The sequence below is a fragment of the Uloborus diversus genome, chromosome 6 (assembly GCF_026930045.1).
Source record: "Uloborus diversus isolate 005 chromosome 6, Udiv.v.3.1, whole genome shotgun sequence".
In the NCBI taxonomy this organism is placed as follows: domain Eukaryota; kingdom Metazoa; phylum Arthropoda; class Arachnida; order Araneae; family Uloboridae; genus Uloborus; species Uloborus diversus.
In genome coordinates, this window is record NC_072736.1 from 81,914,982 (window position 1) to 81,941,386 (window position 26,405).

The 26,405-nt window shown below is 33.8% G+C and overlaps 1 protein-coding gene across 2 annotated transcripts in view; it reads left to right on the plus strand.

The window, feature by feature from the left end:
* The window catches only part of LOC129224019 (cyclin-dependent kinase 10-like), a 63,143-nt gene extending 45,441 nt beyond the window's left edge, over positions 1-17,702 (plus strand). For both annotated transcript variants that reach the window (XM_054858415.1, XM_054858414.1), the window contains 6 exons: positions 1,741-1,800; positions 3,025-3,148; positions 5,305-5,354; positions 8,527-8,616; positions 8,700-8,752; positions 17,479-17,702. In XM_054858415.1, the coding sequence (XP_054714390.1) occupies positions 1,741-1,800; positions 3,025-3,148; positions 5,305-5,354; positions 8,527-8,616; positions 8,700-8,752; positions 17,479-17,585 (484 nt within the window). In that variant the 3' untranslated portion in view covers positions 17,586-17,702. The remainder of the gene's footprint in view (positions 1-1,740; positions 1,801-3,024; positions 3,149-5,304; positions 5,355-8,526; positions 8,617-8,699; positions 8,753-17,478) is intronic.
* The last annotated feature ends 8,703 nt before the right edge of the window (positions 17,703-26,405 follow it).

Sequence of the window (26,405 nt, forward strand, 5' to 3'; positions counted from 1 at the left end):
CTTGTGTGAAACTCGATGTTTTGAAAAAATTTTGCTTTTGTGAAGTTTTGTTTAAGGGGCGGGGGGGGGGGGGGGGGGGGGGGGGTTGATCATGTAAAGGATCAAAGGATAGCTTAAAAGTGGAAGGGCACGGCACCCTCCTAAAAAGTCTTGGGGAAACCTGACCCCTTTCCTTTTAATGTTTTCAAATATATTATAAGATTATATTATTGAAATTTCAATGTCGAAAAATTCCAAAGGAGCGTCCCTATAGTAATTAAATGTAGTTTAAAATTGGGTAGAGTGTACTACAGTTTTTAAATGCTTCCAAATGAGATCACTGAGTCTCCTCCTCTGTCAAACGTGACCAATGCTAGTTATGCGTTTTTTAATAGTTCAAAGTCGAAACGTCTTCGAAGAGAGCTCCTGATGCTTTTCCCTGTTCCAATAATTTTACCGATGGTAACCTAAAATTGCATTTCTAAAACTTCCCATTTCGGAGAATTTCTGGGAAAAGTCCTCAACATTCTATTGCATACAAAGATAGACTAAAATAGACTTAAATTTTGAAGAAAAAAAAGTTAAGAAAACAAAATCGTCAAGGAACCTCTTCTTTTCCCTCTCCTCAATGTTACCGAAAATTGTGAAATGGCATTTTTTGACATCAACTTTCAAAATATCGCTTAGAAGGGAACTAGAACCCCTTCTCCCGATTCCTCTCTTCTTATGCCTATATAGATCAACCAATTTCGAAAAATTTTCAGGGGAACTCACCTGATTCCTCCCTTTTCGCTTTCCTATGTTGTCAGTATAGAAGCCTAAAGATGTGCCTTTTCGGACTTATGATTATTAGTATCCTTCTTTGAAGGTACATAAAAATGTTTCAGTGTTCGCTTTATTTTGTGCTTCAAAATTTTCTTTTTTTAGAACTTCAAAACTTGATTTAGAAACTTAAAGGAAAATAGGAACTAGTGGAAGTTTAATGTCTTTGCTCGACTTGGAAGAATCAAGGTTCGGATCTAGTTAATTTAACTTTTTTAATTTACAGAGGTGGGCCAAAATACTCCTTTGCCGACTGGGTCAAAGTCAGCCAGTCCGCCCCTGCATGTGGGTATTGTAAATGTAAGTTGTGGTATCATGTGGGTATTGTAACAAATGCACAAGTGCTATAAGTAACTTTTTCTTGGGAATTGCAGGGTGGATTACAAAGTGCAACCACCAACTTGTATTGAGCTCTGCGTTGTTAGTGTAATAAAATGCAACTAAATTTCAAACAGAGAGCAGTATAGTGCACATTTATTGCAAAAATATTATAACTGGAAATAAAAAGAAGAAATACTACAATGTGCAAAATGATTTTTGTTAACTTCACGAAACTTTATGGTTTATGCATGAACTAAAAACTAAAGGAATGCAAGTAATTTCAAAGGCTTATTAAAACAGTGTTAAAAGGAAACATTTGGATTTTCATAAAAATGTTTGAAAATTGACCATTTTTAACCTTTTTTTTTTTTTTAATTTTGCAGCCAATCTACAATCTGGAAACATAAATATCAATTTTTTAAAAATAATTTTTCCCATACTTAAGATGGCTATATGCAAATTTTTTTGCTATTAAAAGTTGCTTCTTGAATATATCATTTTTTCAGCCAACCCTAGCAAACTTTGCATTAAATATTATCCAACAAAATTTTATTCTTATATACAATGTGTAATTTTAACAGGTTTTGAACTTATATTTCTTTTTGTCTTTGAATTTAGGTACAGACCACCAGAAATATTGTTTGGGTCCACAAAGTACACATATACTGTGGATATATGGTAAAAAAGTGCTTTATTTACTTACTTATTTTTTGATATACCAGGATACTTGTTAGACAGCAGCGAGGTTAACTTGCCTACTTTAACTTTCTTAAAACTATTAAATATTTAAAATTTTTATACTTAATTTTACATTATTATGTGTCCAGAAACATTGATGGATAGTTATTATAATAAATTAATTTGATTATGATGCATGCTATAAAAAGGTTAATACATGTATGATAGTACCTTTTAAAACAAATTTATTGTTAATTTTTATTTGCAAGTTTAAAAGAAGTTGTCCAAAACTGCCTGTGACAATTCATAATTTTGATTCAACAACTTTTTATTGTAAAATACAAAACGAATTTTTAATCTCTTCATTATTAGTTTTTCCATTGTTTTAGAGAACTGTTAAATGTTGATAAATGGTTTTAAAATATTGTTGTGATTGTGTATTGATGTTTTGTGGCACAAACATATGTACACACGCACTTGGAGTGCTGTCCCCCCCCCCCCCAAATTACTAGTAATTACATACACCTACAATTTAAAAAATTGTTTGGGGTACTGCTTGTTTATTGTTATTATTATTATTTATTTACTTTTAAAAATGTTTCAGTTTTTACTTTTTCTTGTTGTTAAAGCCAACGAACGTAAATAAATTCATGTTAAGGAATTTACTTCCTAAAAGTATGTTTCAAAACATTTATTTGTAATTTTCTAAAAGGTTTGATATCCCCCTTTAACTCTGAAATCTCATTAAATACACTTGCTATGACTTATAGATGTGTGTGCAAGCACAGGGGTCTCCATCCCCTTCATAAAACAAGGGCTCACCCCCTCAAGACCTCCCAAATGAAAAATGCCCCTGAAACCCCCTCCCCCACCCCTAAAAATTTTAGAGGTGCAGTCTGTGGCATGACCCCTGCAAACATGACACTTTAGTTAAACAATCACAAGTTCAATAAGTTAGAAAACTTAAATCACTTTTTTTTTGGTCCAAAATTGAATGTTTTAACAAGTTACATCAAAAATAAAATCTGTGAAACTAGGCTTAACATCTTTTCCTCTTTTATTCAACATTTTTACTAAAAAAAATTTATAGATGTTTGCAACATATTCTATTTAACGAAAAATGTTTATATTTATTCATTATGTTGTATCAAAGAACATGATCACTCATAGTGTTAGATTTTGTCTAGTAAGTTCTTTCCCTATTTAGTATTGTTTTTATTTTAGGTCCTCTGGTTGTGTCTTCTCTGAGCTTCTTTTAAGAAATGCATTATTTCGAGGTGACTCTGACACTGATGTGATCAGAAAAATTGTTGACTGTCTAGGCACACCTACTGAAGATACTTGGCCTGTAAGTTTTAAAATTTTCTTTTCTCAAAGCCTTGTGAAGGAAGAGAGTGTAAAAATATTTTGAAATACATTTTCTTTCCTTATTACATTTCTTTGTCCAAGTACAGTAGAATCTCGTTTAACCGAATCTCTGGATTATCCAGATCAAATAATCTAACTAGCACTACTGTTGATGAACTACAATGAAAAACTGTTAGGATGATTGTGCTTTATTCTTACAACACACAACTTTGAACTAAAAGATAGTGGAACAATCTTTTGTTACAAAAATATGTAAAAAATTGTTTCTTTTTTTCCTTTTTTTAAAATGCATTATAAACAATTCTATGCAGTTTCGTTATAAAATATGTTTTTTTTTGTATTGAACGGTAAGTCTGCTTATATAAAGATCTGCTTTGATCATTCCCGTACTATCTGGATTTTTGATCATCCAGATCTTCTTTGATTCCAGTTAGTCGAGATGAATGAGGTTGTGCTATAGCTCTAAAATAAAATAATATATATTATTTCTGAAAGGTATTTTTCATGGGAACGCTGTAATTCCTTAATATTAGGTTTGTGAATTTTTTGATTTAAATCGGATTTTTTTTAATTTAAATCGAATTTTTTTTATAAATCTTCTAAAATTTGAAGATATTAATTACTTTACATTTATATAAACATAATATATTTCATACAATAGAAGAATCCATTCAGCTTACTTTCAAAATTAAGATAAGTTCTCTAACTATTCATTACATTTTTAAAAATTTATAAAGGTGTTATAATGCTTAGATAAGATATGATTTTGTTTTATGCTTTGCTTAAAGATAAGATTTCCATCATCATGTATGTTTTTAGTTTAAAATAATATGTTGAACAATTTTTTTTTCTTAACTATATTAGTCATGGTGTATAAGAAAAACTGCAAACTTTGGCGTAAAAGCAATATTGCAAGAATGAAAATCTGTTACACACACAGAAAGAGGAACCTATGTAGTTTTTCCTTTTGAAGTTGAGATAGTATAATGCAGTGTATTTAAATTTAGAGCAATACATTCAAAAAAGGCATAATTAGTTTATAAAAATAAAATCAATTGATTTTAATTAATGATTTTTCTTTAAAAAAATCGCTTGGTTCAAATTGATTGATTTAAATCAAGAATTTTTTTTTAAAAATCACTTGATTTAAATCATGATTTAAATCAAACTGATTAAAAACAACAAACCCTGCTTAATATATCATCAAACTTCATAAGTCAGGTATCATTTTAAGCTTTTCTTCTAGCTTTCAGCAAAAAATAAACAAACAATTCTCTTTTTGACTGTTTTAACAGAAATGCGCTTAAAAGAACCAGACGGATTCAATCCGTTAAATTGCAAAATTCCGCTTGCATTGCTTCAAAGGGTGAGTCTTTGCAATTGTTTTCTCTGGTATCTTACTATTTGAGTTGATGACAGTCTATTTCACCAATCAAATTTCACATCTTGTTTGACTTCCCTTTTATTTTCACTGTTAAAATTGGCAGCAAATCCTGTTGTCTGAAGGTATTTAAAATTATTTTTAAACTCACCACACTTCTTAATCCTCCCTTCTCCAATGCTTTTTAAACCATCCTAAGAAACAAACTAGTTCAAGGAAAGCAATTTTAATGAATTAGACAGATAAGTTTAGTTTTATTTATTGTTAAAAAGTGAAACTTATTTTTAAAAAGTTTTGTTCTTTTGCTAAAAATAGTATTTTCTTCTTGTAATTACTGGGTTTAAAATCTTAGACAACTTTTACACATCATGGTGTATTTATGAAGAAGTTGATATCCCACAGTTAGACTTTTGTTTTAAAGAAAAAAAAGAATTAAATAATTTAATGACTTGAATATTAAAATGAGAAATTGTAAGGAAAGAATGCAAATGAAAGTGACAAAAATTCAGCAAACTTGAAGCTGGTGTTAAATGAGTTTTTCTTTTAACTCTGTTTGTTACTTTTATTCATACTTTTACTTACTCTGTCTCATTTTATGGCTCATATTTTAGCACAATATTTCGATCATTTTTAGAATTAAAATGACTTTTTCTTTTAAATTAAACTGCTCATATTTTGTAAATATTTACTTTCGAAAAAAAATCCTTCTTATTTTATTGTGTTTGCATGTTGTAGCCTAATTTTTCTCCTTTTAGGGATTCACAGAATTGCCACTTTTAAAAGATTATGACATTTATCTTCAACCGTAAGTATTGTTGCAATTCAAACCTATGCTTTGTTTTTTGCCTTTCTTATGTTACACAAATGAATATTTTTGCTCAAAAGGGAAAAAAAAGTCTTCACTTATTGCACAAATCTAACATCTGAATGTCAAAAAGAAAAAGAAAGAAAAAAGAAATAAGGAAATAATATTTTTAATAAAGAACATTTTTCTCCAGAGCAATAAGTAGAGGGTGTGGCACATCAACCTCCCATATTTTCAAGAGTGTTCTGTGTGAGTTAAGGTGAAAGAGCTGTCAATGGATAGCAGTATGCATTCCATTTACTATAGTAGCAATGACACGGTGTGGTGGAGAATGGTCATGTGTTGTGGAGGAATATAATCACAATGATGGTTTTTTGGTTGCAACTCAACAAGAATTTCCCATTTTGTTCCAACTTCGCCAACATGATATTGTTCGGCTAGGAAAACTATTCACTTTGGGAAGATCACTGTCCAGTATTTTTCTTTCATTCTTCTCAGAAAACTGCTGGCCACCTGTATGCTTATCTGATAAACGCTTTGGAGATTCCTAGATGGATGCTCTAGCAAACATGCGCTACTTTTTCCAGCTTTGTAAAGGTTTGAGGTCAGCCAGGCACTTTTATTTACAGTGCAGTACCTGTGGCTCTAAAAAGTGGTACCTGAACATTATGCCGCCGTGGGACAATACACACTTATGTCTGCAGAAATGAGTTTTCAAGATATTCAAAAAATTATTTTTTGTATTCAATACTAACAATAGGAAAATATTTTTAATTAAATGGGGTTTTTTCGCTCTTTGTGCTTCCCAGAAACCAAATATGCAAGCTTGTGCAATAAAACTAACAAGCAATAGATGACAAAAATACAAAAAAAGAGAACATTTTGCAGTTACTGTCCTTTTCCTATCATTTCTATCTGGAAGAGGCGTTGTACTCCTCCACAACTCATGACAATGTGTACCGAGCCATGAAATTCCTACTACTGTAAATGGCACACATACTGCTATCAATTGATACTAGTTTCATCACCATATCCCCACCACAACTCACTCAGGGCCTTCTCCAAATATTGGAGGTATTAATGCCAAATCCTGTACCTGTTGAATAAATTATTATAAATGAACCTATCAGAAAATATGGTTGTCCTCAAAATATTGCTCAATCCAATTGCACAGGTGGGACTTTTTTACATATACACTTGCACTTTTCCCCCAAATTTTACACTTCAACGTTTAATTCTGATAGATACGAATATAAGGAACCCTTATGTATCATATTATGAAGTATCAACTTTCTGAAAAAGAATTAAATGTTCTTGTACCAGGTGTGACTATATAGTCACGCCAGCAACACATACAAATCATTATTTTCAAAATCATAGAAAACTTGTATTGATACCTCATATTATGGTACATAATAGTTCCTTATACTCAAATAAGTCACAATTTAAAAATTGTGATATAAAAATAATTCATAGTTAAAATTTTTGGGAGTGAAGTTCAAATCTATGTGTAAAAATGTTTCATTTGTGCAAATGTATTGAGCAATACATACAGTCAAACCTTGATATCTCGAACCTCCTTATCTCGAAACCCTTGATGTGTCGGGAAAAAAAAATTTTACTCAGCATTTTCTATAAAACTCCTATGTGTTTTCCATAGTTATCTCGAAATTTATTTTTCGAAACCTTTGATGTGTCGAAATTTTTGCACAGAAGCAAGTTTCAATTGTCATTTTTCTTTGGCAATTTTTGTAGTAAAACCAGTTCCAGGGACAATTGCTTAATGTTTTTCATCCCTTTTCTTGGAAATTTTGTGAATAGAGGATTGGGGCAAGATAATAGGGGAGTGTTGGTATGAGGGAGGTGCTGTGTTTCCCCCAGAGTTTAGAATCTTTGTGCATTTGTTGTCCGTTTTTAGGAAAGGGGGTCGTTTTTTCGTCCGTCAGTTTTCAAGCGAAAATGGAAAATGCGTTCCTCATTTCAATCATTTTGCTTTTTTAACTCCTACAAAATGGCTGCTGAGAACTTTTTGAATGTGTGGTTACTGGTTGAAGATAAAATTAGAATTTTTAAATTTTTAGGTGAAAAAAACAAGTTGAAATTGTTGTTCATTTTAAAATCTCATCCTGTGCACTTTCAACAATTATAAATTTTCAAATCTAGTAAAATATTCAAGACTACTTTATGTATCGTAATTCGAAGTGGTCCAATAGTACATATATAAATGCATATAGCGTACATGTGTGTAATTGTGAGAGTTATTAGTGTAGTTATTTTAAAATCTTGATAACTCAAAACTCGATATCTCGAATTTTTACCCCTTCCCGAGAGATTTGAGATATCGAGGTTGTACTGTAACTCTGTTTCTGAGACTTAAATGAGAATGATGATAATGAGAGCTAAAGATTCTGTTACTAAACTGTGAGCTCACCTGATACAAAACTGACCTTTCTGAATGTTTATGCAATAATATTTACTCAGATTGAAAAATTAAAGTAGAATGAAGTATGTGTGACATTTATGTGTAAACAAGCAAATATGACCTTCAGTTTTTTGATACAGCAATCAACCAAAGAAATTATGTGGTATTGAAATTGCCTGAAACATTCAGTGTGTGTGTGGTGGGAGCAGGGAGGAGGTATAATGAGTAGTGTCTTTGCAGTTCTTTCCTGTTAGATTAATGTAATGTGCATGAAATTTTATCAAAATATAAATCGGTGGACTAGATCAGATTGTGCTGCCAAACGTTTTAAGTCAACTGTGAATATATATATATATATATATATGTGATTGTGTGTACAAAATATTTTCTTGATGATAGAATATTGTTCAATTCAAATTTATACATAGTAGGTTACAACCACTTCTATATAATATGTGCCTGTTGGTTATGCCAATTTAGATCATTTGTCCCGCCTTCATGGGGGCACATATGACTGATTAAAGTCATTCTTTTTAATTGCCTTAAAATAAAGAAATATTTAATTAAAATTATCAACATTTTTATAAGACAAAATGAAAAAATATTAACACTTGAGTATTTTGCTGTGAGAAATAGCTATTTTTTCAGAAAAAAGTATTAAATAAAGAAATAAAAAGATAGTTCACATGTTTAACCTACTCCCTATTTAAATTTTTTTTACAAAAAATCAACATTCTCTTTTCATTTTAGTGTGAATAGGCTTAGATCATTTTTTGAAAAGCAAACTATAATTTGCCATTCGCTTCTTGAGAGAATATTCTTCTACAACCCTGAAACTAGGTAAGTGTGTCATAAGAGTTTAGAAATTTGTCATTGTTTTATATGTTATTATATTTGTTTTAATTAAATTTTTTTCTGTTTAGATACTCAGCAGAACAATGCATGAATCATGAGTATTTTTTAGAAAAACCTTTGGGTAAGTTAATAGAAAATTGTGAGATTAGTATTATAGATGCATTCTGCTGTGGGCAAGTAAACGTATCTGCAAAAATGAGTTTTCACGATAGTTGAAGAAATGCGTTTTGGATTAAATCTCTTGTAAAAACAATATGGGATGGAATTAGACTTTTTTTTGGGGGGGGGGGGCTTTTTTTTCAGTGGAAGCAACTAAGCAAGCTTTTACAATAAAGATAATGTACAATAGGTGAAAAAAATGGGGGGATTTTTTTTTTTTTTGCAGTTATTGCTTTTAACCTGCCCATAGCAGTATTTATGCTATTACTTTAACATTAGATTTGGTCATGCAGATAACATTTCAACATGATAGTTTCTCATAATTCCTCCTTTCCCGCAAGTAGTCTTCATCTTAAGTACTGTGTTGACTGTTCTATGGTCTTCGAGTTAGCAACTTTAAGTATTTATCAAGTAGTTAATAAATTTCCCAGTATGCAGTAAATTTGTTTACACTATTTGGTTAAGTGTCATAATTTTCTCAGTTCTCCGCATAGTTATTTAACATCTTCTTTCTTAGCAACACAAAGTGTCAACAGAGGTAAGTACACACTAAACCAAATAGTGTGAATTTCTTGACACTATTTGGTTAAGTGTCATAATTTTCTCAGTTATCAGCAGTGGCGACAATTCAGGGAGGGGCACCATAGATCTTTAACCCTTAACAGAGGAGGTGCGGTCTCACAGACCGCTCGAATGTTTACCCCACCACCCCTTAACTCATATTTGGTCAGATCGAATGGTTTCTCCCAATAGCTTATCCTTTTGTGACCTTGAACACCCTCCTAGCTTCTTTGTATTTTTTGGCACATGCATCTGGTAGAAATTCCGCTACATTCTTCAGTAGCAGTCTGAGAGACCTCACCTCCCCGGCTGTGTAACTATTTTCGGCCCTACTACTCATGGCTCTCAAGTTAGGTCCGCGGAGATATATTCATGCGTCTGATCCGCGCTATGCAGAGGAGCTTCAAAAAATTCTTGACGAAGTTGGTAGTGATTTTAGTGGAGAAGATGACTGTGATGATGATTTTATTTGTGAAAGTTCCCACTCCACAGACTCTGAAATTTATTCAGATCCGGACGATTCTCCTGATTTAGAAGAAACTAGTAATTCCGTGAATTATTATTATGGTAAAAATAGATTTAAATGGTCTTCGGTTGAACCTAATGGAAATGTTAGAACTCCAGCTCGCAACATAATAAAACTTCCTGGACTCAGACCATATGGGAAAATTGATGATCCAAATCCAAAAAATGTATGGGAGCTGCTTTTTACTGATGAACTTTTGTGCATAATTGTGAAATGGACAAATTTAAGGATCGAAAGAAAGAGAAAAAATGTGGATGATACCGTTAAAGGTGAAATTGATAACACAAACATTGATGAACTGAGAGCACTTTTGGGTTTGCTTATATACACATCAGTTTTTAAATCAAACCACGAAGACATGGAATGCCTTTTTGCCACAGATGGAACTGGCCGTGATATTTTTCGTGCAGTGATGTCTATGAAACGTTTTAAATTTTTGCCTTTAAATTTACGATTTGATAATCCAGATAATAGAGAAGAACGAAAGAAATTACACCCTGCAGCACTTATTTCTGAAGTAATGAATTTATTTATTTTAAACTCTCAGAAAGCCTATACTTTAGGTGAATGCACCTGCATTGATGAAATGCTTGTTGGATTCAGAGGAAGGTGTCGTTTTAAAATGTATATGCCCCAAAAACCTGTTAAATATGGGTTAAAAGTTATGTGTTTGACAGATGCACGAAATAATTATGCTTACAATGCATATCTATATTGCGGGAAAAATTCTAATGAAATTGGTGTAGAAGACGATTGGAAAAAATTCAGCAAACCAAGTCAGGCTGTATTACGGTTGAGCAAACCAATTTTTCACTCGAACCGAAATGTAACAGCTGACAATTGGTTTTCTTCCATAGAACTTACCATGGAATTATTAAATAATGGACTGACATACGTTGGAACTTTAAAAAAAAATATAAAAGAAATTCAGAAAAATTTTCTTCCATGTAAAAGCAGAGAAGAGAAGTCTACATTATATGGCTTTATGAAGGATATTACAATGATTTCGTATGTTCCTAAGAAGAAAAGAGCTGTGGTTTTGGTGTCAACTATGCATCATTCAGTAGAAACAGATCCGGAAACAGAAAAACCGGAAATAATTGCTTTCTATAACAAAACGAAAGGTGGTGTAGATGCATTAGACGAAAAATGCTCTGTTCATTCATGCAGCAGAAGAACAACTCGTTGGCCTATGGCTTTATTCTATCGATTAGTAGATATGAGCACAGTGAAGGCCTACATTTTGCACCAAGGATATCCTCAAAACTCGGTAATGACCAGGATGGCATTTCTAAAAACCTTAGCTAGGGATTTAGTTCTACCACAATTACATACAAGAGTTAAAAATCCAAGAATAAATCGAAATTTGCGCCTGACGATAAAACGGATTTTGGGAAAAGGAGAAATATCACAAAACACGGAGCAGTGTGCACAAGAAACAAAATTAAAGTCAAGGAAAACGTGTCATATATGCCCACCAAGCAAGAAAAGGAAAACATCATACTTATGTTTATCATGTAAATACCCTGTTTGCTTAGAATGCACACAAAAGCTTTGTAATAATTGTTTAAGGGAAGATGAGGACTGAATCACTGTAGGAAACATGATGCAAAACTGTCCAAATTCAGGTACTGTCAAAATTTTTTTGTAATGTGCAATGTCGAAATTTCTGGTACTGAAATATTCTTTACATATTAAATAGCCAAGGTACATTCATTAATAAATACTATATTTGTTTTTATTGCGAGTTTTAAATAATTTATTTCAACTTACCATTTTTTTCGAAAAATCTTAATGCTCCGGAAAAATTTCCTCAAAGAGCGTAAATTTATTTTTAAACGCAAAAATGATTTTTTCCCTTAGCAGAAAATGGTTCAGTGAACATTTATGCCAAATTACACGAAATTAGTTCAATTACACGATTTTTAAAAAATTTAAAAGTAGCGCGGTCTGTGTGACCGCACCTCCCGTTATGTCCCATTTTTTTACCTCCCCTGTTATGGGTTAAAAGGGATAGATAGGCCTTTCTCCTACAGCGCAGCGTATTTCGCCCGGAGAAAGTGGGGTCATCATGATTCTGCCGAGAATCACTTGATCAAGGGACATTGTGTCTCCCTCTTCTCGGGCAGCAGTGATATAACAATGTGAAGCGTCGTTAAAAGTCTAGGATTGTCTGAAGATTTTCATTTTACTTATGGGAGAAATCTCTATATGTGTGAATCTGAGATTTTCTAGCGAAAGAGGGTTTGATGAATGCGATGCTGGTGCCAATTTTATTAAAAAATAAAGACATAGTAGACTTTCTGAGTAACAGAAATCTTTCTTTCTGCTAAAGGCAAAAAAAGTCCCCTGCAGAGTCGAAATTAAGAATATTTTAAGCAATTTATTGTAGATGCCGAGCATTATATTAAATCACTAAAAACAAGCAATGAAAAATGAGTTATAGTATGTCCTCGAAAAACTGGATTTTTAAGTTTCCTAATTTCCCTATTGAAAAGTGTACTGGGAACATATGAAAAGTATGTAGGTGCCCGAATTCCAGTTCTAAACTGCGTAATGACTTATAAGCTTACTCGGGATCACCTTGAAACTTTTTTCAGTGCGATCAGGTTGTGAGGGGGGATTCAACAATAATCATCGGACAATTTCAAAGCGCGAAAAAAAGATTATTCATTCATACAGAAATTAAGGAGTTCAGTTCTTTAAATTGCGCTGATTTTGACAACCTTCAAATGCTAAGATTAAATTTGAAGCGTAACAAAAATGCTTTGAAAGAAAGCCTTTTCTTCCGATTCCTTTGACGACGATTTGGAAAATTCAGAAATCATCTCAATTAATATGACGCAGTATATTAATGATGTTTCTGACTACGCTGGATTTTTTGTGAACTGCAACGAGTGCAACGCAGTCTTAACTACAATAAACCAAAAAATAGGCATAATAAAATTTAAGAATTTTGAGACACATTCAAGTATGATAACTTATTGCAAGATTGCAACCATTGAAATATGTACATTTGTGAAGAACAACTGAGCGAGAATGTGAAAAAGTTTTGGGAGTAAAACACAAAAATATAATGTTACTCATGAAGCCACAAGAGTTATGAGAAAAATTTCTAATTCCGTTTTTCTAAGTTTAAATAAGGATATGTTGGAAACAAGCAGCAGATTTTCTCGTTAACAAGTTTATAAAATTAATCGTTACTAAATATTGAAGCATTAGAATGTATCGCGCAGTCAATTCAAACAATGAAAATAATTCACAAAGACCAATAAGTAGGAAAGTGACAAAATTAATATTGTTGAGGGACAATAATCACTAGTTTTCTTCACCCTAGAGTTTAAATTGTCGAAACTATCATATCCTGTAGGACGAAAAAAAAAAGAAAAGAAAAATTGGGGAGGGGGCGGAAGTCAAATGACCATTCATGTAGTTTATAATTGCAAATGAATTTATTTTCTCAGTACTGAAGTTGCTTAAAAATCAGGAACAAACCAAAGCTATTTGTTTGGCTAATAGAGTGTTGGTGCGAAACGCATGCAAATCTTAGAATATTATTTAATTGAATTAATTGATATTCGATACTATTTACATTTGTATTTCTAATTGGTTTATGGCTTTAGATAGGGTTTTATGTTAAATTGTTGCACTGGCTTCAAAAGTTGTGGGAAAAAGCACGCATTGAAACCATTTATCTGTATTTAAAAAAATTTGATTGAAATAAAAGAAAATTTATAAGGTCAATTTTTGTTTAAGATTTTTGAAGAGGTCTATTTCTACTCGGTATTTAAAGCACTTGAAAAAAAGTTTAAATAGCTTGTGCGCCTGCTTCAAAAGTTATGATTAGGAAAATATTTAATGGACCATTCCATGAAAAAGCTGTCATTTTGTCCTGCATTTCATTAAAAAGTAATAACTTAAAAAGTAACAAAGGACATTTTTTGCAAAAGTACAACAAATACATTTGCGATTTCTTAATGAAAAAAAAAATTGTTACCTTTTTTAATTATTACTTTTAGTGAAAAATATGAGGTGTTATGTGAGGGACAGAGTGTTCCCTTTTTCTTTAATAATGCGCTAAATGCTTTAATTTAACCCATGCTTAAAGGGGAGTTTAACCCATGGGGTTTAACCCATGCTTAAAGCATTTAGCCCATGGGTTAAATGCGTTAATTTCCCCTAATTGTGCAAATGATCGCGGCGCAAAGTGATTCTTTTCGATAGGGGAAACAGTTTCTTGTGAGAGGTGTCCCTTGATCACATGATGTCCAACGGGGGGTGTTGACGCGCGTTCTGAGGAGAAAAGTGGGGAGAAGGCACATCTATTTCATTTTAAGATCTATGAGGGGCACCTGAAACCCCTCCCCACCCCCATGCAGTCTTTTTTTGGTTCATTCCCCCCCCTCCCCCAATTTAGGAAACAAAACTAGAAATTATAAAACAAGCAGAAGTGTCAAACCAGCCTTAGCAAAACTTTGTTCTGTTTTTTTTTCTCTTTCATTTTTTTTGCTGCCGCTAAAAATCATATGACTTTTAGTTGTTTTTTTTATTTGTCCCTCCCCCTTTTAGTCTCGATCGCTGCCTCTGGTTATCAGTATACAAAGTTATTTTCCATCTTCTTTCTTAGCAACACGTAGTGTCAACAGAGGTAAGTATTTAAATAGTTCTGTAAAGCATCATCTTTTTTCCATCCTTTTATTAACTCTGTACATGGGAATAGCTAGTAAATATGCTTGGATTGGTAGCATGGCTCAAGACCAAGTGTTCTAGGGGTAAGTAGGGTTTCCAATCCCACCCCGAATTCAATCCAGCTTGATTTCAAGATTGTTTATTCTTCTAAAAAAATTAAATTTTAATCTCAAATAGAAAAATTTGATCTTTTTAGGAAGGGGACTGCTTTTGTTACTTCAATTAGTGGTTTTCTGAAATTCTATACACCAATTGTAGAGATGTACAAAAACAGATCTCAATTAGCAATTACTGTTTGCAATGCAATAGAGTGCCCTAAAAAGTCCATTGCGTCTTAATAAAGCATCGCTCGTATGGGATAGGAAAAGATTTTTGCTCAAAAAATAGTGCTCTTGATGAAATACTTGCAGTGGCTCCACTGACATTAAATAATTGTGGACATTTAGCAAAAGTTCCCGATTACCTTCATCACCACCTAAAAAAGGTTTTACTTTTCATATGCGTAGTTTTTTGCTCAAAAACTGCAAATTTCGGACAAAAACAATGTCTATTGGACATGTGTTTTGCTATATTCAATTTAACTTGCATTGAGAATATCCTCGTTGCTTCATTAACATTGGTCATTGTACCAATGCATTTGATTCATTGCTGCAAGGGGTGAATGCTGATTTATTTCACCAAGTCACACAGTAAAATTTTTGGTTGAGTTTGCTATTTTTACCTCTCACTTTAAAAATCAGCCGTGTCACTAAAATATTCTCTCTTTTTATTGTGTTCTTAATGGTAAACCCACTGTTCAGAATATCAGAATCAGTTTTTCTTGCTCTTCTTGCATATATAGGAGGAAGGGGATTCAAACTTCAGATAATACTTGTGAAAATACTCATTTTATGAGGGGCAAAAACTGGAAGACGCTTGCATGACAGAAATTTACGGAATTGGAAATCCCATGTGATTAATCCCGCTAAATATCATGTCGGATCCCCATGGGATTTTAGGATTGGAAACTCTAAAGGTGATCTGAACTCCTCATTTTCTGGTTGAGTACCTGGTGTTCGTTAACATCCTGTGATCTTCTAACTGTTCTATACAAATACTAGTGATTTGAAAATTGGTCATTTGGGGGGGGGGGAGACATTTTGAAATAGCACAATGTTCGTTGGCTCAAAAAATACTTATCTACTTTTAAAATCAGCTTTCAAGAGCAATCGTCATCTTCGTCAGTGCTAAGCAAAGAAAGCCGAGACTATTTTAATTGTGAAGGCTGAAAACTTATGAGATGATTCCAAAAGCAATAGGGCATTAATTAGCATTTGCTGAACGACGATTGGCCATACAAATATTAGAAAATGACGATTTGAGACCATTTAGCAAAACAAGAAATAAGGAGCAAAAGACCCATTGCAAATACTATTTAATTTCGTTATTGCATAAAGAGCTCCCAAAAAAACTTTAAAGATTAAGGGCCCAAGGAATAATTTTGGCCTCAGTAAATTTCAATTTGTGACCAGTGTTCAAACAGCTTATAGCAAAAGAAAACTTTGTAAAGTTCTGTTTTCATACCTAATTTTTGTGCTTTTTGAACCTAAATTTAAATTTCTGTCTTGTTTACCCGAAAAATTTAATATCATTTTCATTGTTGACATGATGAGTACTCCATACTCTCCTAGTAAGGAAAATATGATGTTTCCTCCATATTGCATGAAGGTTGACATATCAGGTAATATCATCTTCCATCAATGTTGCCTCAGCATTATTATGTTACTCCATTTACGCTGTCATCAAGCTGCCACAATATTGACTGTCAGGGTGTATGCAGCTAAATATCAGGATAATATCAAGGTAGCTGTGTTTTGAATGTTGCATACATACAAGGGAGCCCATATAGGGGGGCAAGGGGGGCTCGACCCCCCCCCCCCTTCCTTTGAAATTAGAACTTCCTTGCTTTTAGTATGTTTTTCTTTGCAAAAATGTAAAAACATTTCTTCTCCAGCCATTAATGAATAAGTTATTAAAAATGTGAAATTTTAATGACTCGAATCTGTCGTGAAATCAGTTTCCAATGGAAAAATATCCAGTTAAACCACATGGAAAATATTTGAGACCCCCCTTACAACTTTGCATATGGGTGCCCATGCATACATACTGCCATAACAGGAAAATGACAAGATTTTATCATGACAGTGGAAAACCAGTCTCTAGGCAATATGACCTTACTTTTGTAATCTTACATACATATTGTCATGACAGGATATATTGTCATGATCATATAAAATCAGTACATAGACAATTAGTTTCATTTATTTATTTATGTGAATTATTTTCACTTCAAACACGAGAATTAAATTTCGATCTTCAACTGTTTCTATCATTGACACTCCTCAAGCAAAAGGAAATTCCTCCTCAAGTAAAGCACTGGTTAAGTAAAGCACTGTGAAGAAAAGACATATACGCACACAAATTATTGGGGCCACATAAGCCCCCTCTGGTTTCATGGAGTCTGCGCTAGTGCTTAATAGTATTACTCTGTATGTGTACATTATGGTTAATTGTTTTCATTGGTAAGCGTTGAATTAAACTATTGTGAAATTTATGAAGTAGCTTTTAAGGGAAAGGAGGAGTAAGGATTCTGCATTTTCAATAATTCTTGATTAAACACTTGAAAAAGAGAGTTTGTTTATTTATTTTTTATGTGTTGAAAAACATTTATTAAAATGGGTTTAGTTTCCTTTCAAATTCTTATGAAATTTTATCATTGTTACTCAAGAGATTTGTTTCTGTGTTGCAAATATGTCTGCAAAGTTCTTGCTGCAATCAAATTTTCCTGAATTCATATATTTTAAGATTTTTTGAATTTTGCTGTTTGAAAAAAAGTAGAATTCTACAGAAGTCTCATTTGCTTCCTTTTATAGCTTGTGCACCAGATTTGCTACTCCCTATACTGATTGATGATTTGAGTTCCTTTAAGCATTATAAGCCCATTGATGGTTTATCATACACTGCAGAAGCATATATGTAAATGTCTTGTGTTTTGTGTCACTGACTGACGTCACTTTTGTGTGACTACATTCTGATGTAAATATGGATGTTTTGTACCAAATGTTCTAAAAATAAACTTGTACAGAGTTTGTACAGAATAAATCATCATGTATCATTTTTATAAGTTTTATTGTGCCATCACTTGAGTTGAAATTTCTTGTATTTTTCAGTTGAAAATCATTTAAGGCAATAGCGGGTGTCCATGGCCCTTGTAATCCAATTATTTATAAACTACCTTCTTGACTTTGCACAATCCTTTTTACACAAAAACATTTTCCAGCATAAAACTTCCAGCACATAGCATCCAGCTCCTGGCATTTATTTGAATTTTGACACCTTGAATTCAAATTATGGTTGCGATAAAAGCCATAACTAGAGACAAGAAACCAAACAAGTAGGATCCTATCACAATTTGTGATATCGAAAAACATAATTTGAGTTCAAGATATCAAAATTGGAACTAATTTATATATATATATATATATATATATATATATATATATATATATATATATAATGAAAGATTTTAAGGTTTGAATAAAATATGTTACGATAGCACAAAAAATTAAAAGAAGAACAGGAAATTAACTAATAAATAGAGCCAGTAGTCATCAGCAGTGGAAACTCCATTTCTTTTTTTTTTTTTTTTTGAAAAACCAAAAATATTTTAGAATAAACTAAGAGAGGAATTTGAGTTCCGAATACTTGCAGAGCATCACAGCATTGGGCTACATGCTCCACCTGCTACAATACATACAAATAAACGGTAGTTTACACCTAAAATTATGGGGGGGGGGGTTCATCTATACCATTAGAAGCCAGATGGCTACAATAACTTGATATCTATGTTACTTTGTATATATTTATGTATTATATATTTATAAATATATATATATATATATATGTATATATATATACCCACAGTAAAACCCCTCCTAACGGACACCCCTATTATGCGGACAATTTTTAATTCCCCAGTTCCAATGCAAATAACATTATTAAACCCCTGTCCTGCGGACACCTCTATTGCAGACACAAAAATTTGTCCCGTTAGTGTCCATATTACGGGGAGTTTACTATATATATATATATATATATATATATATATATATATATTTACACTCACTGGCCAAAAGTTAATCACGGAGAGGTAAAATGCGAAAAAATGGATAAGTACTGCTTTAATTGACAAGAGATGCAGCAGGAAAGTAGCAAATATGTTTCTGCAATAAACATAACAAATAATTGCATACAAAGAAGAAAAAAATAGTAAATTTTCATAAATTATAAAGTCACGTCATATTGGACTAATTTACAAAATATTGTTTCAATTCAAACAAACAACAAAAACCGACATTGATGGGGTATCTGGGCACCCCTCAACTCCATCCAAAGTTTACAGCGTGTAACCATGCTTTTTATGAGGTGGTCAACCACCACAGAGTTATCTCCATTCCTCTTGTAGACCAGTTTCCAGCTCTGAGAGTGGCTACGGGTGGGAACATACAGCATGGCGGAAGGCATCCCAAAGAGGTCGAGGGAGTATGCCGGTCAGTCCATATGGGCAATACCCTCACCCTCCAAGTAGTCTTCAATGATGGCGGCTCTATGTGGAAGCATATTATTATCCATTGAAAAGAAAGCAGGACCTGCTGCTGCAGCATACAACCTCACAGTAGGGTCTAGGAGTTCATCCCGATACCGTATAGCCATCATTGAACTCTATGTAGATGTGCAAGTCAGTACAGTACCCCAACAAAATCCCTGCCCAAACCATGATACTTCCACTCCGATATACGTGATGTTCGGTGATAATCTGGAGCCGATTACATGAGCCTTGCTCTCTCCACACCCTCACACACCTGTCATTGAGTTGCAGAGCAAATCTTGACTCATCAGTGAACGTAACATTGCCCCAATTAGATACAGTCCAACTGACAGGCATCACTTTAATCGAACCCCTCTGGCTTGGATGGAAAGAGGGACACAAAAAACCTCTCAGGTCTACAGCCTACTAATGTGTAACCTTTGGTGCACAGTGATGGCATATTTCATCTTAACAATGGCTGCTGCAACCACAGATGTCACAGGTGTGGAGATCGCTCATTGGTTCCACTTGGCTACAACAGCATGTATCTTGGATGTATCCTTGGGGTATAGCATTCCATGCGGCTTCCACATTTTGCCAAAGTTGACCTAGTGTAACAGTGGGTGATGTATCACGGGCCAGTTGTTTTGCAAGCTGGAACCGGGGGTAGAAGGGACACCTGTTGACCCGGGCCCAAACCAGAAGGGGCCCAATATTTTTTAAATGAGGGGTGAAATATAGGAGTAAGCAATATGAAGGGGGGGGGCATAAAAGTCATTTGTTGACAGGCCCCAAAATTTCTGGGCACGCCCCTGCATGGAACACATGTTTTCCATTGGTGATAAATCGGGAGAAGAAGCAGGCCAAGGAAGCCCTTAAATCTGATGCATAAAGGAGAACTCTTGAACATTCCGTGCCACGTGTGGTTGCGCATAATCCGTTGGAATATGACATGACTGATTGCAAGCACCGAATGTATGGGAGGACCACAAGCTCCAACACCTCAGAGTTGTAGCGCTGGCTGTTCAGTGTACCGGCAATGCGTACTAAGGGATGTGGCAGTGAAATCCAATGGCACCCCAAACCATGATGCCAGGTGCAGGACCAGTGTGGCTGTACAAAATGCTACAGTTCAGCAGTCTCTCACCATGGTGTCTCCAACCTTATCCGATCATCATGATATTGAAAGCAGAAAAGGAATTTGTCAGTAAAAACCATGTTGTTCCATTCAGTTGTCCATGTGTCCCGTTCATTGGACTGTAGGCGGCACAAACGCTTGTGGTTAGTAATGAGCAAGAGAATGCTCAAGACTAATAACCTCTAAATGCAATAACCTAATGAAATGTATGACTAGAAATGCATGATTAAAAATAGTTGAAGACAACTTAAAAATAAAAATCAAATTTATTTGGTCATTTAGTAAAGTTAGTTAAATAAAATTAAAAACATTTGAAACAACGCGAACTAGAGCTGAGCAATATCAATCTATTATCTATTTATTAAAAAAAACCCGCATCGTTGCATAAAAGCAAACGGGAGCTCGAGTCAACCTGCCAGAGAGAAAACACCGAAGAAGTCTCCTTTCTACTCGAAACATTTCCTTTTATCGTTAGTTAACTCATTTGCATGCGGACGCCAAATCACCTTATGATACACGCCAGCATAGCACCTGGCCAATGAGCATCAGGCACGTGCCGATCTGTTACGATGCATCACCGATTACGTGAAGGTCGTGACGTCATAGATCGGCGACTGCACGTGCGAGATACGTCTTCAGGCGTCCGCATTAGAAGAAAGAAAAACATCGTTGAAAATTTCTCAATGATTAGGCAAGTGACTGATATTATGGTGGGATAAGTGGTGAGATGAATTCGTTAATTATTTTATATAAGGGGCGCTAGGCCAACAATGCCCCCCCTCTCACCATCTTATGAACATTATTTTCTTATACAATTAAAGATAATTCATTTCTTAACAAATCTCAATACCAGCTCTAGTTTTACAAAACGATTTTGAATATAAACATGATTAGTAGATTAGTTAAATACAACAACAAGCAAATTCTTTTATAACAAAATATCACTCAATCCGATTCCAGTCCGTTCAAACTGTTCCATTTTCCAAGTCAGTAACAAGTTCGAAAAAAAATCAGTCCAATGTCATATAAACACATTCAATCTGCAAAAATTGAAAAACCTTGGCGAGTATACAAATACTTGGTATAAACACATTTGAACAGTACAAATATAAACTGTAAAACGCAAAAAATATACATATAACTTTAACCCGTTCCCAATAGTTAAAAATAGTTTACTTTTCCCACATTACTACATTTTCAAAAAATTAAATTACTAAAAATATCACAAAAACAATTACATTACAAAAACATTTTCATTGAACTTTATTAGTTCAGATCGAGACAAAGGCTTAGTAAATACATCAGACATGTTATTTTTACTTCTAACAAATTCAACATCAAATATATCTTTATAAATTAAATCGCGTATATAAAAAAGCTTTACATCAATATGTTTTGTCCTATAATTTTCGATCGGTGATCTCACAAAATCTATTGTAGCTTGATTATCAACTTTTAACACAGATTTAATTTTGTGCTCCTTGTTAATTACCCCCTTATTAACACATTCATCAATGATTCTATCAAACCAAAGAAGTTCTTTGCCGGCCTCTGTCATTGCAATAAACTCTGATTCCATCGTTGATAAACTAATGCACTTTTGTTTAAATGTTCGCCATGAAATCGGCGATTTGTTAATGAAAACAATCTGACCTCCGAGTGAAGTTCTATCGTCTCTGTTAGAGGCGAAATCTGCATCAGAATATGTTACAACTTGAATTTGATTGCATTGCAATTTAAGTTTGTAATTTCTAGTTTTAGAAACATAGCCTAATAATTTTAATAAACCATCCCAATGCTTTATACCGGGGTTATTTTGGAATTGGCTAAAAATGTTTGTAGCGTAACTAATGTCTGGTCTTGTTCTGTTTGCTAGAAACGAAAGACAACCTAACAAATTCCTGTACGGTATTTTTGACATATCTTGTACATCTTGATCGTTATTTGGACAATCTAGTTTAGTGTATATAATACCTTTACTTATCGGCAATGAGGAGATAGGGATATTGAATTTCTCAAAACGTTCATAAATTTCTTCAATATAGCCAATTTGACTTAATGAAACACAATTCAAATCCTCCTCAAATTCCACGCCTAGTAATTTTTTAGTTTTACCTAAAATTTTTAAATCAAAGTATTTTTGTAACATTTCTAAAACAGTTTGTATATCATTTTGACTCTTTCCAAATAAAACAATGTCATCTACATACAAAAGTAAAATTACAGAAGATTTATAAATATAGACACAGTTACACCATTCAAATTTACAAAAACCAATTGAGATCAACTTTACTTCAATTTCGTAAAACCACAATCGTCCACTCTGGTTGAGTCCGTAAATAGCTTTATTTAGTTTACAATATAAATTTTCCATCCCCTTTTCTACAAAACCAGGTGATTGTTTCATATATATAGGTTCTGAAATAGGTGCATAAAGGTAAGCATTTTTCACATCACATTGGATGTTTACCCAGTTTAATTTTACCATCAAAAGAGAAAAGAGAAATCTTATAATGCTGAAATTTACAACTGACGAATACGTAAGATCATAACTCTCATGTTTCAATTGAGAACTCCCTAAAGCTACTAGGCGACTTTTGTATCTCAAAATTTCCCCATTTTCATTTCTTTTGACTGTAAAAACCCAGCGAGAACCAATTGGAGTAGAATCATGCAGTAATTCGACAAGATTCCACACTTTGCGATCTTGCATCACTTTTAATTCTTCCTGCATTGAACTTATCCAATTGTCTTTTTCCCGCCATTTAAGGGCTTGTTTGTAAGTGTTAGGAATAATGATTTGATGTCCTAGTCATGCTTGAGAAAATTCATTAATTACGTTGCTGTTTACAGAGTTATCAATCTCTCCTTCAGTAGTATTTTTACCTTTAAAGCAAAATATATCTGGCTGATAAACAATATTATTTTTTCTGCAATATTTCTTTACATCATAAATTGATCTCAATCGTTTGTTGCTTCCTTTTTCAAAATAATAGATATCGTTACGAGACCCATCGGGTCTTGGTACGACTTTTCTTTCCCATTTTGTTAATTTTAAACATTTATCACTTTCATCATCTGATGATTCAGTTTCCCCCTGATCTGATTCTTCTGTTTCTGAATGAACAGGTGGTAGTTCCGGAATTTTTAAGATTTCCTCATCAGGAATTTCATCTTCATCTGATTTTGGTACATTTAACCATTCTATGGTGCCCATCACGACTCCACTGCGTTTAGACTCAAATTCGTCTTTGAAAAATTTTCCCTCATTAAATATGACATTTATGGTCTCTATAATTTTATCATTTTCTGGAATTCAGATTCGATACCCTTTTGTCCGAAATGCATACCCAATGAAAATCCCTTTTTGGGCTTTAGGATCAAGCTTTTGCCGACGTTGCTTCGGCACACCAACGTAGGCTACGCATCCAAATGGTTTCAAATGTCTGATTGAGGGTGATTTTCCCCCATATAGCTCAAAAGGAGTTAGTTTTTGATCTCTATGACATACGCGGTTCCAGGTGTACGTGAAATACAACATGGCTTCAGGCCAAAAGTTTTTACCTATACCACTCTCTTCTAAAATTACCCTAGTACCATCTGCCACAGTTCTGTTAAATACTTCAGCCGCCCCGTTTTGCTCAGGGGTATAACTATTAGTGAATTCATGTTTTATTCCTTCATTTTGACAAAATTTACTTAAAATTGTATTTGAAAATTCCCCTCCATTGTCAGTTCTTATTGCTTTCAGCTTTGTTCCCAGAAATCTCTCTGCCCTTTTAATATGAATAATGAGAATTTCTGCTGCCTGATTTTTATTTTTCAATGGGTACAATGACGTTCTACGGGAATAATCGTCAACAACTGAAAGAAAGTATCGTTCACCTCTTCTACCTTCAATACTCGATGGCCCCCAAATGTCACTATAAATTAATTCTAAGGGTTTCTTTGATCGAATTTCGTCCATTGGTTTGAAAGATACGCGTCTGAACTTTCCTAATTTACAATCTTCACAATTTACTTTATCATTTTTAAAAACTGGTAGACCCCTAGTACATTTATATTTAGCAGTTTTCTTTATATTATCGACATTTACATGAGCAAATCTTTTGTGCCATAATTCTAAGCTTTCAGTACTACTAGCTTCATAATTAACATTTTTATGTACATTTTCTGAAATTACCTTTGGGTTAACAAAATAAATGCCATTAGATAGTTTAGCTTTAAAAATTATTTCGCCATTATCTGATACAGTTACCAAACCTTTTCCCCCTTTAAAACATGCTCCCGCTTGGTCAAATCTGGGACCAGACAGTAAATTTCTTCGCAAATGCGGCGAATACATCACATTTACTAAATTAATGGTCTTAGGACCGAACTTTAACTTTATCTCTCCAACCCCCTCAATTGGAAAAACATGATTTTGGACTGCTACGGCCATCTTTCGATCATTTACAGGTTCATATTTATGGAAAAAGTTCTTATTATTTGCAAAGTGATGGCTGGCCGCCGAATCAAATGCCCATGATGAAGGATTACAGTCTATCTCGTTAAAATTCGCTTCCGAAATAAAAAATGTTTTGGAAGGGTACTCACACTTTTTCGGCGATGAGGAGCTGCCTCTTCTGGTATACTGGTTCCTGTTTCTTCCTCTTGACCTCCTCTGGCCATAACTTGACTTCTTGGAGCTTGTGGATGGACTTCCTCCGCGGTTCCTCTCTGGAAAACTACAATCTTTGCAGATGTGGCCTGTACGTCCGCAATTATAACACGATCTTTTTTCTTTTGGAGCAACGTAGTTGGCGCTAATATTATCCTCGTCCTTCAGCTTTAATCTGCTCTCTTCAGAAATTAAGTCCTGTACTATCGCATCAAAAGAAAAATCCTCGGGTTTCTTTCTCAAAATTGATTGGCAAATGCTGTCATATTCCGATGGAAGATATCTCAAAACTTGAAAATTTAAGTATGACTCCGAAAAATTCTTGTCGATTCCCTTTATTCTGTCATAAATTCGACGAATTCTTGATGCGAAGAGATTTATGGATTCGCCTTGCTCAATTCGACAGTTTGTTAACTCAGTGAAAGTTCTCATATGCACACACCTGTTATCAGGATAAAAGTTTGCTTTTAGACATTCCCACGATTTTTCTGGCGACTCACAATGCTCTATTATCCTTTTGAATTCGTTGTCTATAAACAAATATATTAAAGATAATTCCGCTCGTTCTCTGGCCAAAAACTCACGAACGTCTCTCTCAGTAAATCCTGAATCTTTAGAGACTACTGGCACTGTTTCCTTACCAGTTACAATGTCCCAGGCGTTTTTCTCCATCAGGACAAATTTCATGTCTGCTGCCCATGACACATAATTTGTGCCATTTAATTTCTCAATAGTTATCTGGGGATTCGCCATTATTTCGACAGAAATTCGGAAGACAATATCAATGAGCACTAATAATCTAATTATCATCAGTATGCTCTTGTCGAAAAAAAATCTTCTATACGGCCCCCCCCCCCCCCATCGAAAATTATCACAGACGTCAAAAACATCATTTCCATCTCCAGTCCTACTGAAAATATAGGCTATCGAAAACAGAGTCCAGGTTGCCCATAACCTTTTAATGAGCAAGAGAATGCTCAAGACTAATAACCTCTAAATGCAATAACCTAATGAAATGTATGACTAGAAATGCATGATTAAAAATAGTTGAAGATAACTTAAAAATAAAAACCAAATTTATTTGGTCATTTAGTAAAGTTAGTTAAATAACATTAAAAACATTTGAAACAACGCGAACTAGAGCTGAGCAATATCAATCTATTATCTATTTATTAAAAAAAACCCGCATCGTTGCATAAAAGCAAACGGGAGCTCGAGTCAACCTGCCAGAGAGAAAACACCGAAGAAGTCTCCTTTCTACTTGAAACATTTCCTTTTATCGTAAGTTAACTCATTTGCATGCGGACGCCAAATCACCTTATGATACACGCCAGCATAGCACCTGGCCAATGAGCATCAGGCACGTGCCGATCTGTTACGATGCATCACCGATTACGTGAAGGTCGTGACGTCA